We start from the raw sequence: 13709 nt of genomic DNA, 5'->3' as shown, positions 1-13709 counted from the left end.
GTCTGTTTTGGCATGGACTGACTCTTTTGCATGTTGATTGCTAAAGTTCTTCAAAATTGAGCTGGTCTCGCTATGTATTTTATGTAATTAATTGTTATGTATATCATGCTGCCTATGAGGCTTTCATATAACATGTTTAGGCCCTCCAGCCACATAGCTGGAGTTCCAAATTGAGCTGTTTTAATATTGCATGATGTCCTGCTCTTTTAAATAATGAGCTGGTCTCGCTAAGTATTTTAACTTTTTATCGTATTCTTGCTAAATTGTTGGGTTTATTTTTGCTTGCCATGTGTAATGCTTTTTGTTGATTTTTATGATGTATTGTATTGTAAAGCGCTTCGTACATGAAAAGGCGCTTAATAAATGATGCTTATTATTATTATTTATTTTATTATATTAGAGCGTCTGTGGTGTTGATGAGCCAAGCCACTCCTAAACATGCTGAAGGACTTTATGTCGGAAAGATTGTTTTTCATTTTAGGTATGCAAAGACTTTTTTGAATTTTAAAAAACGTCTTTTTTGATGAAACTGTTGTTGAACCAGATCGACAGCCTACCCCCTTATCCTATCAAAATATGCAACAGCAGAAAGTCAATATGACCCGTTTGGATGTTATAAAAAAAAGTAGACTCTACAATGGTGATCATCACCCATGATATTCTATATAAACCGTTATGAAACACATTCTGGCTTCTGTGATGTTCAAACCGCTACACAGTGTCAACACCCTGTATTATAAATATTTTTTCCATACAGCTCAATACTCCGTTGAAATCAATATTCTATTATTGACACAGATAAAGAAAGTTTACATATGCATTGTGTTATAGGACGCGCACCTGGAACTTAACTGAATGGGCTAAACGCGTTCCTTTATACCTATAAAGTATAATTGTCATTCTCAAAATTAAACATATGTCAATTTTTACTTTGGATTTCAAATTTTTTACTTTAAAAATGCAGTGAAAGATATCCACAGCAAGCTGCAAGGCCCCGCTAATTAGTGTACTGCTTTTCGAGTGAGTGTACTGGAAACAAAACCCTGGTTTTACCTGAAAACATTTTTTTTTCTTGTAATAGAAACATCATATGGGGTACTAGAGCATGCACAAATCGTAATAATGTGTAGAATATAGAAATGCTGTGGTATCTCATATGATAGTCATGGTATACTTAGCCTCAGTCGCTCGGCCTATCTCGAACAAAAACGCGATGCGTAGCTGTTAAAAAACGAGAGGATTCGCTGTACTATCACGGCAATTTTTAACACGAAGATATAGGGATGCTGACGATGTGCCCTAGTTCCTCACACAGTCAAGGCGCTTAATGTTAAGCATAATCTTCTACCATGGTGTGGTTAATGCTTTTTTATGTCACCAGATATTAACCAGGATTCACCGTCATATAAAAAGCACTGTTACACAGGGGTGCAGAAAAGATGATTTTGGTTGTGGTGGTGATTGATGGACTTCTCGGTCAATGTAAACCAACTGTCAACATATGTATTTATGTTGTATTATCATCAGTGCTGCTGTTATATGATTCATGATGTATACTTTGTTTATCCATTGTAGGTGTTCTTCACAGTGTTACGAGTCGTATTGACTCAAGGCCAAAATCACCTTTTACCCAAATTCACACGAATGCACAACACAAATACACTGTTTGATGAAGCTAGCAAAATCTAAGTCTTTAATTGAAAGTAAAATATGATTGGTACAATATATGATATGAAATGCACATACAAAATAATCACACAATCACAATTTTAACTACTCAGTACTTAACCAGCAGTCCTCTTCTAGGTGATCATAGAGTTCTTGCAATGTTCTGGAAGGCTGATCCCGGGGTCACTCCCATTGTGGCCTGTACACCATCCGCGATAATCAACTTTTGAAAAGCACCCTAAACGAGGATTTAACCCTTGGCTAAAACGACACCCTAAACAGGGATTTCATTCCTAACATCAAATTTCATACCCTAAATTTAATTTCCGCGTATTTAGAAATTGCAATTTTGCTACCTTTTTTGACACCCTAAACGCGATACGCGCGTATCGTGCCTACCCACGAAAAACGACCCTTTTTACGCGTTTTCATTATCGCGGATGGTGTACAGGCCACAATGGGAGTGACCCCCCCCCCGGAGGCTGATGCATATATCCTTTTTCGCTTGTCCTGCGAAAATCAGCGAAGTCCATGATACAGTTGCATTTATATATCCTTGCGTATAGAACCCTCTACACAAAAATGGTGCTACTTTCTCCAAACTCTTAAAACTCCTTGCGCTGCTTTATCCAAACATTTATATCCTTGCGCTGCTTTCTCCAAAATAGTGTTTCGTTCACCAATCACTCTTTCTCCAGGAAACAAGTTTCTTTCTGCCCTGCTCCACGTTATTGACAAATCTGTTGTTTTAAGAACCAGACTCCAGCAGAAGAAATTTAATCCTTTGATGAGGAGGAGCACATTCGAGTACTCAAAAATAACACATTATTGGGTATGCAAACTGGTTTAAATATATTTCTTTTTGAAGCAGTTTATAACCTCTCATGGCATTCTGCAAACTCCAGCTCTCACATTTTTATACTCATCCAAAAAACCCATCATCTATGAATAGACCATTTTGTCCTTCTAGAGAGAGAAGTGGGGGTTCCTCAAACAATTTATAAATAATCCTGACTTTTTTTATAGTTGGGGGAACACCAAAATAACTTTACACATCAACTCGTGCAAGTGCAAGGGGGTTTCCCATCTCATGACACAACTCTAAATTGTAAACAAAGATAAATAATCAAATTAAATTACTCAGGGTACTAAGTACAAATGACCATACGGGGATGTACCGCAAACATGGTTTGCATTTACGGCCTTTTGGTATATCAACGAACCATTTTCTAGGCCAAACTTTCTCCAGTTAGTTGGAAAATACCCCAATAAAAATTTAGAGGGAAATTTTTGGTCATTTTGAAATTCTGAATTTTTGTTAATCAATTGGTCGAAATTTTTTTTCCAAATTTGTATAGCGATGGAACCTTTATTATATTTTCAGCGGTACAGCGGTACATGAGTACCCCCGGACTAATGATCAAAATCCCGTATATCTTATCTGTGTTTTTAAAACAGTAAAATTCAAGTATGAATAAAATCACAAATGATAAAACGAATCGTCTTTTCCACGTACCGTTTCACTTATTGCGCTACAACTGCCGATGTAAATAAGGTATTTGACACCATTTCTCAAAGGTGGATTTTGACTGTCTTCTGATCCGCCTCCAACAGTGAATCCCACTGGCCCCAAAACAACCTCGTTGACATCAACTTTACCAGCAACGTAGGTTCTATGATTAAAATCTGGGCTGTAGATTGAAGCTGGTTTACCGGGTTCCTCAACTAGAATATGATACTCGCTACATTATAGGAAAATAAATACATTCTACTTGTGGTAAAATCATGCTTTTAGGTCACTTCACTTTTAACATGAGCAAAAGCAAAACCGATATAAGGAAAACTTATATGCATGTAGGCTATATGTTGAATGTTATTTTACTCTTTTGTCAACCTGTGAAATATTTATTCTTGATGCGTGTCAGTTTTATTTTTCGTCCAGGTTTAGATCTGGATCCACTCGCCCCTCAAGAGTCAGGGGTTTTAATAATAAAATAAATGAACAACACCAATTAAATAATTATTGGTTAGAGTGTCAAATCACCATTTGGGAAAATCCCATAAGCCTTTTCAGGTAGACTCGAGATGTCATCATTCGAGATCACGCAATGCGCGCATCGTTTAGCGAACATCGTTACTGCGCATTAAAAATCTGTAACGATGTGCGCATCGGCGTGAAGACATCAGAGATCTTCTCGCAAATGCTTATTGACCGAAAATGGGAATATTTAACAAACTTAGTAATATAAATTACATACGTCAAATAAGTAGGTTTCGGATCCGTAAGCTGTGGGATAATGATTGTGACAGATGTGGTAGTGTATCGCGATGATGCTGGTGTCTTCAGAGGTTCACCCAAATCTGTTGAATAATGTGTAACAATAAAAATTATGATAGTCTAAATATTTTGTCACTTATCGATAGCACTTTTGTAAGCACACTTCGAACACCGTAAAAGAGACTGACATAAAATAGCTCTGAACAAAATTGTAAATATATTCAAACACGATTGTATTACAGTGCCTCTGGTAGTCAACATTTGCTCGAAGCTCTCACCTCATGTCAACAAAATTCTACACGATTGGTCATTTGCATGTTTTTTGCCCTTACATTGTTCGCTGTTGGCAGGTGCTGTATAAAATCTCTCTTCGGTAAATTCACCTATTCCTGCTTCCGTATACGCAGCGACTTGTATCTCATATTGTGTTGACGGTTGTAGATCGTTAAATATATACTGACGTATTTCTCCTGGAACATAATCCTCAACATCAGGATCCGGATTCGGAACAAATGTGTCATCGTACGGTTTTCCAACAGTTCGTATAGTTACCTTACGTACAGACAATAAATTGGTAAGCAACAATTATACCCATGACTGATAATAATAATATTAATAGTAATGATGATAATAATGATGATGATGATGATGATGATGATGATGATGATGATGATGATGATGATGATGATGATGATGATGATGATGATGATGATGATGATGATGATGATGATAAAGTCACCTATCCCTGCTTCCATATACGCAGCGACGCGTATCTCATATTCTGTTTACGGTTCGCTGAATGTGTACTGCCTTGTTTCTCCAGGAACATAATCCTCCACATTTGCATCCGGACTCGGAACAAATGTGTTATCGTACGGTTTTCCAACAGTTCGTATAGTTACCTTACTATAAATTGGTAAGCAACAGTTACACCCAATGACTGATAATAATAATAATACTAATAGTAATAATGATAGTAATATAATGATAAAACAGATGATATCAGCACACTATAAACTGTCTCATGTTACCGTGTACACGGTGATTTCGCAATATGAAGGTAATGGTGGATTCCACGTAACAGTCATCTGTTCTAATTCTTGTCCATTTTGAGTCAACTCTGTCGGTTTATAAGGAACTGTAATGGCAAAAAGAGATACGCCAGTAATTTAATTAATTTCAATTCTCTTTGAACAAGTAACATTTTTGTTATTAATGGACTTGGTATAATATCTTTAAGGAAATTTTAAATTTATAAAATAGCAGCGAAAACAGCAACAAAGGCATACCATCGCTCTTCGTCGTTTCGTCCACAGCACGTGAAGGACCTTCACCCTGGTCGTTGGTAGCCACAATAATAAATCTGTACAAAGTGCATTCTGTCAAGTTTGCCATCGTTACAGAAGTTCCACCTGTCGATCATTCTCCGCCAGGTGCAAGTATGTACTTATACTGACGGATTATTCCATTGCGAGACCCGCATTGAGGTTGATCCCATTCATACGATATGAAGTCCTTTCCAATTGTTACCACACTTAAGTTTTCAGGCGTTCCAGATGGGGCTAAAACAGACACGAGATGATAACTAAGATAAAATAGGTAAGTCATTTGTAGGGCCTACATGGAGTAGGTTGAAGGAACGTCGATTTGTTAAGTCAATATAATACTCTACTACTCTTTACGAACACGCGGTTGAGTAAAACATAAACACTCAAAGTTTTTTAATCATATTGCACCGCTTTCTAACATTCATAAAACTATGATTTGTTGAAATAATTGCATGTAAAAATAACATTTGTGACCCGTTCTTACGGAACTCATAACATGTCGTGCAACCTAATGTTGAGACCTCGGCCTTAAAACTGGTTGTGATACCTGTTTTGCTTAAGGACAAGATCATTGAAGACAAATATTTAGTGAAGAGTAAATGGAGAATTGTATTGCTTATTTCTCAGAATTGCATCTTCATCCTACAATATATTTCCTAATCTATCATGCACGCATCTTCAAAAGTTGATTCGGTCAGGTTACATTGTAAGGCATATTTGGAAATCTATATCTTTGCATGTATATAAAAACAGAAAGTAATGTTTGAACATGTTCCGGGTTTGTTGAGAATAAGTTAGGCCTCGGCCTTTTGTTAGTGATAATAGATTTAAAAAAACCCGTTATTTGCTATTATTTGTTTACTTCGTCTAAAAATTAGCCATCTTTTATTTGCCAATTATAGACGTCATAGTAGAAATGTTAAATAATCACATAAATATATAAATAATAGCCTGTTTCTAAATATTCATAATTTTCTTAACCATGGAGAAACGCCGACGGTAGAGAAAATTAATAAATGTGTACTATTCTTGCATTACATTTTATGAATAGAATGTAATGGTTGATTTCAATAGATGTGAAGTGGAAGTAGACTTTGCGCTAATAAACCTCTTCCGTTGATAAATTTCACGTACTTCGTCTTTATTTTATTAACTATCCTTTATGTATGTATGTGTCTTAAACGTTGGCAAAACTCGACCGAGTTTTTTTAATTCAATTATAACGAAGTATTCCAATATTCATTTTGGGGCCACGGGCCCGCATCTGGCCTAATGGTAAATTCGGCTCTGTGAGTAACTACTCCCCATTCCAGAAAAATACAGAACTAATTTTTTTGGATTGAAAAATTATTATCAGGTTTTGCCAAATGAAACATAGCTTAATCCTAATACTTTAGGTAGTTCTAACTGGCAATAAAAGTCAAATTTTAATATTTGGTCAATTTTTGGAAATAAGGGCCAAAAACATGCATTTTTAGGGTGTTTTTCGACCTTTTTCGTATTCTGTGACAATCAGGCCCAAAGACTTGAACAAAGACTAATTTCAAGTTATGCCTTCTAATATTTGGAAAACACAATTTCCAATCTTTTTCATAACCAATTAGCAAAAATAACATATAATGTTAAAATTATGAGCTAACTCTTAGCCTATACTCAAGATTTTGAATGCTTAGACTTGTGCCAAGTCTTACAATTTTGTCACTACAATTGTAAGAAAACATGCAACTTTGCATGTTTTTGGACTATTTTACCACAAATTGCAAAAATATTAAAATTTGAATTTTATTGCAAGTTAGGACTAACTAAAGGATTAGGATTTAGCTATATTTCATTTGGCAAAACAGGGTAATATTTTTTTAATTCCAAAAAATTAGTGCTGTATTTTTCTGGAATAGGGAGTAGCCTTTACAAAATGTGTTGGTAGTTGGAGGTTAAGCGACAGTGTTATCATTTTGGAAAGGTAAATAGTACAGACACATATTTTCACACCTTAACATATTTCCTCAATGAAGCGTAATTGAAAGTTAAGCATTAGGCCTACCTGATTGCGTTGTAGTGTCTTCAAATGAGCGTTCTTCTCCAATACCGAAGTTATTCATTGGGTATATAAAGACTTGGTAAGTAGAATGTGCTTGCAATCCAGATATTTCTACCATTGTATCTGGGACACTCCCAAATGAGATCCGTTCTGGATCCGTGTAAGACTCGCATTGGTCCATATTTATCAGTGCATAAGCTATGAAATATTCATCGGTTGCGCATTTGCTCTCAATTTGTTCATCCCACAATAAAGTCCATTCAGCTGATGTAATTGTGCTTGTCTGAATATTTTGTACTGGTCCCAAAACTGGAATTGGAATAGCATTAATGCTTCGATTAGATATACATATGGTTATTATCATAATGATAATAAGTAATATATGTGATGCGATCAAGCTAAATCAGTCGGAACTCGGCAATAATAAATTTTCAGTTTCCTATAGGATAGTAAAAAGTATTAACAAAGCTGGATTTTGCAGAAAACACCATTGAAATTGAACAACCAGTTCCAAAGATATGAGCAATTAAAGAGTTCACAAAACAAGGGAAAACAAAAGGAAAACATTCCTTTGTTTGGCTTTATCTCAAAATCAATATTTCCGAGTTCCGACTGATTTGGCTTGATCGCATCACATATTACATTCTGCATAATCATGCATTTCAATCGTTTAGCTACTTTCCATATGTTGAAGTCTCTCGCCAATAGTGGTTATTTTAGATAAAGTTAAGTATTGTCATACTATTTGATTTATTTATGTTTTACATACAAGCAAACCTTAATATCATAAGCACGATGGATAATGTTATTTCCCTTACCGCCCATGTCAGTTTCCCAGATAACATAATTTGAAAATACACCGTCACCAACGTCGTTAGAAGCCTTCACCCTAAACCGGTACTTGGTACACGGATCTAAGTCGACAAATGTGACGATCATATCCGGCGTAGTCCCAGAGTTGATAGGATTACCGTTGATATCACTCAATTCGTACATGAAGATATTTGGTCCTCCTCGTTTACCACACAGGATCCTATCCCATTCAAATGAAAGTGATGTGTTCGTTCTTGATGAGTTTCGCACATTTGCAGGAGGCCCAGAGGGGCCTGAAAAACAAAATGTTAGTCTTGTTATCATAGTGTATCGGTACGGATGGCGCCGCTACATGTAATTGTTTGGACACATCGACGTTTTTTTACTTTGTCAAGTGTACCTTGCAAAGATATCTTGATATCATACGTTACTTAGTAATACAAAACCTGTTGAACTCAAGCAACCTCATGATTTTGAAAGTCATCATGGTCATTATCATACTGTTGTAGATTTTGAGATACGAGTTGAATAAAAGCAAGAAATAATATAAGAAATAATGCTGTGTACAAAGTACATTTGGTGCGCTTTTGATAATAGTCCAAATGTGGTAAAAGGCTTCCTTTTAAATTCCCAACAAATATCGTGAGGTTAAAAATATTTTAATTGTTTTATTTCAATATTCCAATACCTCTGTACGTTTATTTTAATTGAAATAAAGTTACTGAAGTATCAGATTAGCTACAAGTTCCAGATGAGGTAACTTGCCCGTAGATAAGATATGTTGTTACTTAATTACGCAATCTCACAAGACCTCATAATACCTGTGATATCTGTTGTTTCCACGGCCGTATTTTCACCGTATCCCATATTATTGTCAGCCCGTACAATAACATCATAAGTAGAGTAAGCTAGTAAACCACTGATAGTAACCGACGTTTCGGTGCCATCCCAATACTGTTCCATTGGTACATATTGGTTGTCACATTGGTCACGGTTTACAAGCTGGTAGTAAACGTAGTAGTGCTCTGCACAAGGATCTGGATCCCAACTGACGTCAAGTTTGTCTGATTCATCTGGAACCTGGGATACAGATAGTCCTGATACCACTGGTACTGCACAATTGATAGTAATCAAATCAATATTATTTTGTTTTACCTATTTACCAGTACATTTTAGGGGCATAGGCAGGATTTATAAAAATAGACACAATCGCGTCACTCTAGTGTAACGCAAGGGGTGTCTAAAGGTCTAAATAAAGTCATTACGTGACCTATTTTGACCTAAAAAAAAAAGAAAATTAAAAATTCAATTACGTGAAACAAATTGGCATTATTATTGTTGTTTTCGCTTAAAACAAAAAGAGGACGGGTGTTAACTTTACAACACAAGTCAAAACTGACAAAATTGAAGGACCAGTTGAAGCCATTTGCTACTAATATTTTGCACTCGTATTGCTCAGCCAAAAAGTGTACTAAAGTGTCAAATACAGAAATGCATGGGATAACATACAAAATCCAATTGATGGCATTTAGTTGCACCATTTTTACACAACTATATTGCTTAAGGAATCGTATAGCAGCGTTTGTTTGCACAGTATTTTTGTGGGACACGAGAGCACATCAGACACATGGAATTGCATTCTGAACACGAGGAATGTCCTCTTGATATCAAATAGTTTTTATTTTTTTGAAATAGGCAACATAACACAATTTTATGGCAAATTATTAAAAATGTATATTTTTTTATTTTTCATATTTAACAGTCCTCGAAGTAAAATTTATAAATCTAATGATATGTACTTAAAGTGTATGTAGCTGGGAGGAAACGCTGACGAACAGATGAAATGTTGACCTTTCGTATTGAAGATACATATTTTTTTTCTCCAAAAGACCTAAATGTTTTAGGTCTTTTTGGGAAAGAAATGTATATCTTTTCAAATGATCGTCGTCTTTTCCTTCCAGCTGCATACACATATCATTAGATTTATAAATTTTACTTTGAGGACTGTTACATGTCTATAATATCAATTTTTAATGATTTGCCATAAAATTTGTATTATATCGCGCATTTCAAAAAATCAAAATTATTTGATATCAGAAGTTAAAGGAAGATACTATCATCAGATTGGACATTTAAATACCCCCAACTCCGTTGGATAAAGAGGAGTATTTAGTAACAAGTTTTACCAACACAGTAACACCATCACCCGTTTCGATATTCAACACATCAAGTTAAAAAATTACCTTGATCTTTAGTCGATGCAGTGATATTTGTATGTGGTCCATCCCCTTCTGACGTGGACGCTGTTACTTGGAATTCGTAAGTTGTGCATGGTAACAGATTGTCTATCATTTTACTGGTACTGGTCGTTGTCCCACTAGTAGGTGGTGTCGTATTTATACTGTATTTGTAAGTATGAATTCCGCCTCTGCTTCCACACTCCACTTCGTCCCACGCAAATGTTAACGTCGTCGTCCCATGGAAAGTTACGCGAATATTACCAGGTACTTCCACGGGTACTTAATAATATTAATGATGAAGATAATAATAAAAGTGATAACAATAATAATAATAATAATAATAATAATAATAATAATAATAATAATAATAATAATAATAATAATAATAATAATGATAATAATACTAATGCTAATAAGTAATAAAACAAGCAATTTTCTAGAAATGTTCTCCTGGTGCATATCGTTCAAAAACCTGCAGCACACTGCATATTGCCATGCGTTTGAAGTCTTGTATCGTAATAGATTTGAATTGTCACATTTTAGTTGAGAATATTAAATGTTTTGTTTTCTTTGTTTGAGAGGATAACTAGGATTATAACATATTTTGGTCTTAGTGGATAATGTAATAAGTCTGAAAATGTCAAATGAATGAAACACTCGATAGTTAGCATTGGTGCTTACTATCGAGCGCTTTTGAAAACGTGAAATTGTACCAAAGTACGGCGCTTTACCAACTGAGCTAATGGGGTTGAGACACACATTTGCCGGTTTACTTGTTCGTATATAACTATGTGTATCGAAGATTTGTTCAAAACCCTTTGCACTTTTGTGGATGTGGCTCTTCATGTTTGCAAAAAGCGCTCAATAGTTTGTTATTGTTCTCATTATTTGTTGTTCTGAGATCTTGTTTTTAAAAAGTTACAAGCATTTTAATGTTGCAAGAGTTCCTATAAAAAGATTCTGTGTTAGGCCCTTGCAACTCCTATAACAGCGCAATACAAACAGGTGTGAACAGACAACCGCCCTCTTGTATTAGTAGACCGCTGCCACTGATAGTCTGGCCGCCGCCATTGATATTGTTTATTGGTATACTGAAGTAAATAATGACATGGCTGAATGAATGAATCCATGAAAATAAGAGTAGCATAAGTTTGATATAAACAGATTCGACAAAAGTTAACTGTGTGAAGAAAATTTTTCTGGTATGAATTTATAACGTGTTTATTGGCTTTACATCTTTGTATAAAGACTTCTGCAACCTGCAATTGAAATCCGACCCTTTACCTTTGAAATATCTTTTCTAAACGAGATTGCAGGACAACAAATGTGGTGTTAGAATTCGCAGCATATAATGCTGCATTCAGTGATTTTATTGATTGTCTCAATGCATTTTTGGTTTTTAGATTATGGCGACTTTTTTCGAGTGTAACAATGCCTTATTTGAGCAATTTTTATGCCTACCGTAATAAGATATAAGTTATTGTAAGAGTGAATCAAATATGCTTTAAAAGCCCATTCACTGATTTGCTCATCCGGACGATCGTAAAAGTCATCAAAATTCAGATTATGGTACATTTGACATTGTCATAGATTTGTAAGCATAGTTTTTTGTCAAAATGTTTAAATTCAAAAATACCAAATGACAATTTGAATGACTCGTCCTTCACTTTTAAACAATTCAATTGTTTTACACTTTCGCTGGAATGAAACTGTAAACATTCTACAGCCTGTATTTTGGACAATGAGAATAATTATGCTTTATTATACTTACCGTCTTCTCCGGTTTCACCAATCGTATTATCAATTGATAGAGTACAGGGAGGCCAGGTTTCAGACGATGATACAAACACATTATATGTGGAATATGGGTATAATCCAGTGATCGTTACAGACGTTTCTGATCCTGTCGAAAAAACTGTACGATTTCCTTGTACCTCTTTGCAATGATCTATATTACTAAGCTCGTATTCTACAGTGTAGGTCTCCGCCATAACTGTAGTCTCCCACGAGATTTGAAGTGATGTTGACGAGACCACAGACGCAGCAATGTTTATTATACTAGCATCTGTAGAAATTAAAAACAGAACCATACACTGTCCTCAAAGTCATTATTAACTGAGGCTAGTAACAGTTCGTTACAGAAAATATTTGCAAGATATTGTAAATAAATATTTTCCTTCATTAATTTCCGTTGAAAGTTTCGAAACTACTTGTTTAGTGTACTGACCAGGGTGACCACAATATGTTCACGATTTAGAAATGGAGATTGGCCGTCAAAAAAGAAAGAAAGAGAGAAAGAAAGAAGAATGAAAGAAAGAAAGAAAGAAAGAAAGAAAGAAAGAAAGAAAGAAAGAAAGAAAGAAAGAAAGAAAGAAAGAAAGAAAGAAAGAAACAAAGAAAGAAAGAAAGAAAGAAAGAAACAAAGAAACAAAGAAAGAAATAAAGAAAAAAAGAAAGAAAGAAAGAAAGAAAAGAAAGAAAGAAAAAAGAAAGAAAGAAAGAAAGAAAGAAAGAAAGAAAGAAAGAAAGAAAGAAAGAAAGAAAGAGAGAAAGAAAGAAAGAAAGAAAGAAAGAAAGAAAGAAAGAAAGAAAGAAAGAAAGAAAGAAAGAAAGAAAGAAAGAAAGAAAGAGAGAAAGAAAGAAAGAAAATCGCCTAAGTGAAGGATTTACTATAATTTACCTACATCTTTGATCACTTACCACACTCTGTAGACGTGTTAATTATCCGAAGAATCATGAATTGGATAAAATAAAATAAAAAAGAATTCATTAATATTATTATAAAGAATTATTTGTCAGATTGCATATTATAAGTACAACACATGATTTTATTAAAATAAGAATTATGCCTACTACAGAAGTAACATTAAATTGCAATATTGCATAATTTTATCATATTATCCTATTTTTCAGCATTAATTTTTGTAAAGGCATGTTTATGGAGGCGTTTTAACGTTTACACGACGTGTCTTTACATTGAAATCATTATCGTCTTTAATGCAGAAAATATTACGATGCTACATATAACCCAGTAAAATTAAGAACAAAATGGGGGGGGCTAGCCCACCACTAACTACAGCGGAATCCATTTAATCACCATTCACTTCAAAAAGCATGTTAGGTATCAAAAGTACCCGAAAATCCAAGTAGTGAATCAATGTCTCAAATTGTTCCTTAGGTTATAATAAATACCAATGAGAACCATTTCAATGTACTGAATGTTTTGTTACATATATCAACTTTTGATATGTTGTTGTGAGAGCTTCTGGGAGAAGGACGCATATAAAATGGGTTTTTTATTTGTTCATAATTTTGAATAGGCTAATATTAGGGATGTCACAGTG

At 34.7% G+C, this 13709-nt stretch overlaps 1 protein-coding gene across 1 annotated transcript in view; it reads right to left on the bottom strand.

Annotated features, from left to right (window-relative positions):
• The window catches only part of LOC140169171 (uncharacterized), a 46699-nt gene that overhangs the window by 15264 nt on the left and 17726 nt on the right, over positions 1 to 13709 (bottom strand). Inside the window, exons 7-15 of the mRNA XM_072192430.1 lie at positions 12137 to 12430; positions 10369 to 10644; positions 8947 to 9237; positions 8131 to 8418; positions 7316 to 7621; positions 4978 to 5084; positions 4279 to 4498; positions 3927 to 4029; positions 3185 to 3410 (exon numbers count right to left, since the gene is read on the bottom strand). Coding sequence (XP_072048531.1) covers positions 3185 to 3410; positions 3927 to 4029; positions 4279 to 4498; positions 4978 to 5084; positions 7316 to 7621; positions 8131 to 8418; positions 8947 to 9237; positions 10369 to 10644; positions 12137 to 12430 — 2111 coding nt within the window. The remainder of the gene's footprint in view (positions 1 to 3184; positions 3411 to 3926; positions 4030 to 4278; positions 4499 to 4977; positions 5085 to 7315; positions 7622 to 8130; positions 8419 to 8946; positions 9238 to 10368; positions 10645 to 12136; positions 12431 to 13709) is intronic.

This window comes from Amphiura filiformis, chromosome 1 (genome assembly GCF_039555335.1).
Source record: "Amphiura filiformis chromosome 1, Afil_fr2py, whole genome shotgun sequence".
In the NCBI taxonomy this organism is placed as follows: Eukaryota; Metazoa; Echinodermata; class Ophiuroidea; order Amphilepidida; family Amphiuridae; genus Amphiura; species Amphiura filiformis.
Note: the sequence above shows the minus strand (reverse complement) of the source record. Positions and strands in the feature narration are given on the sequence as shown.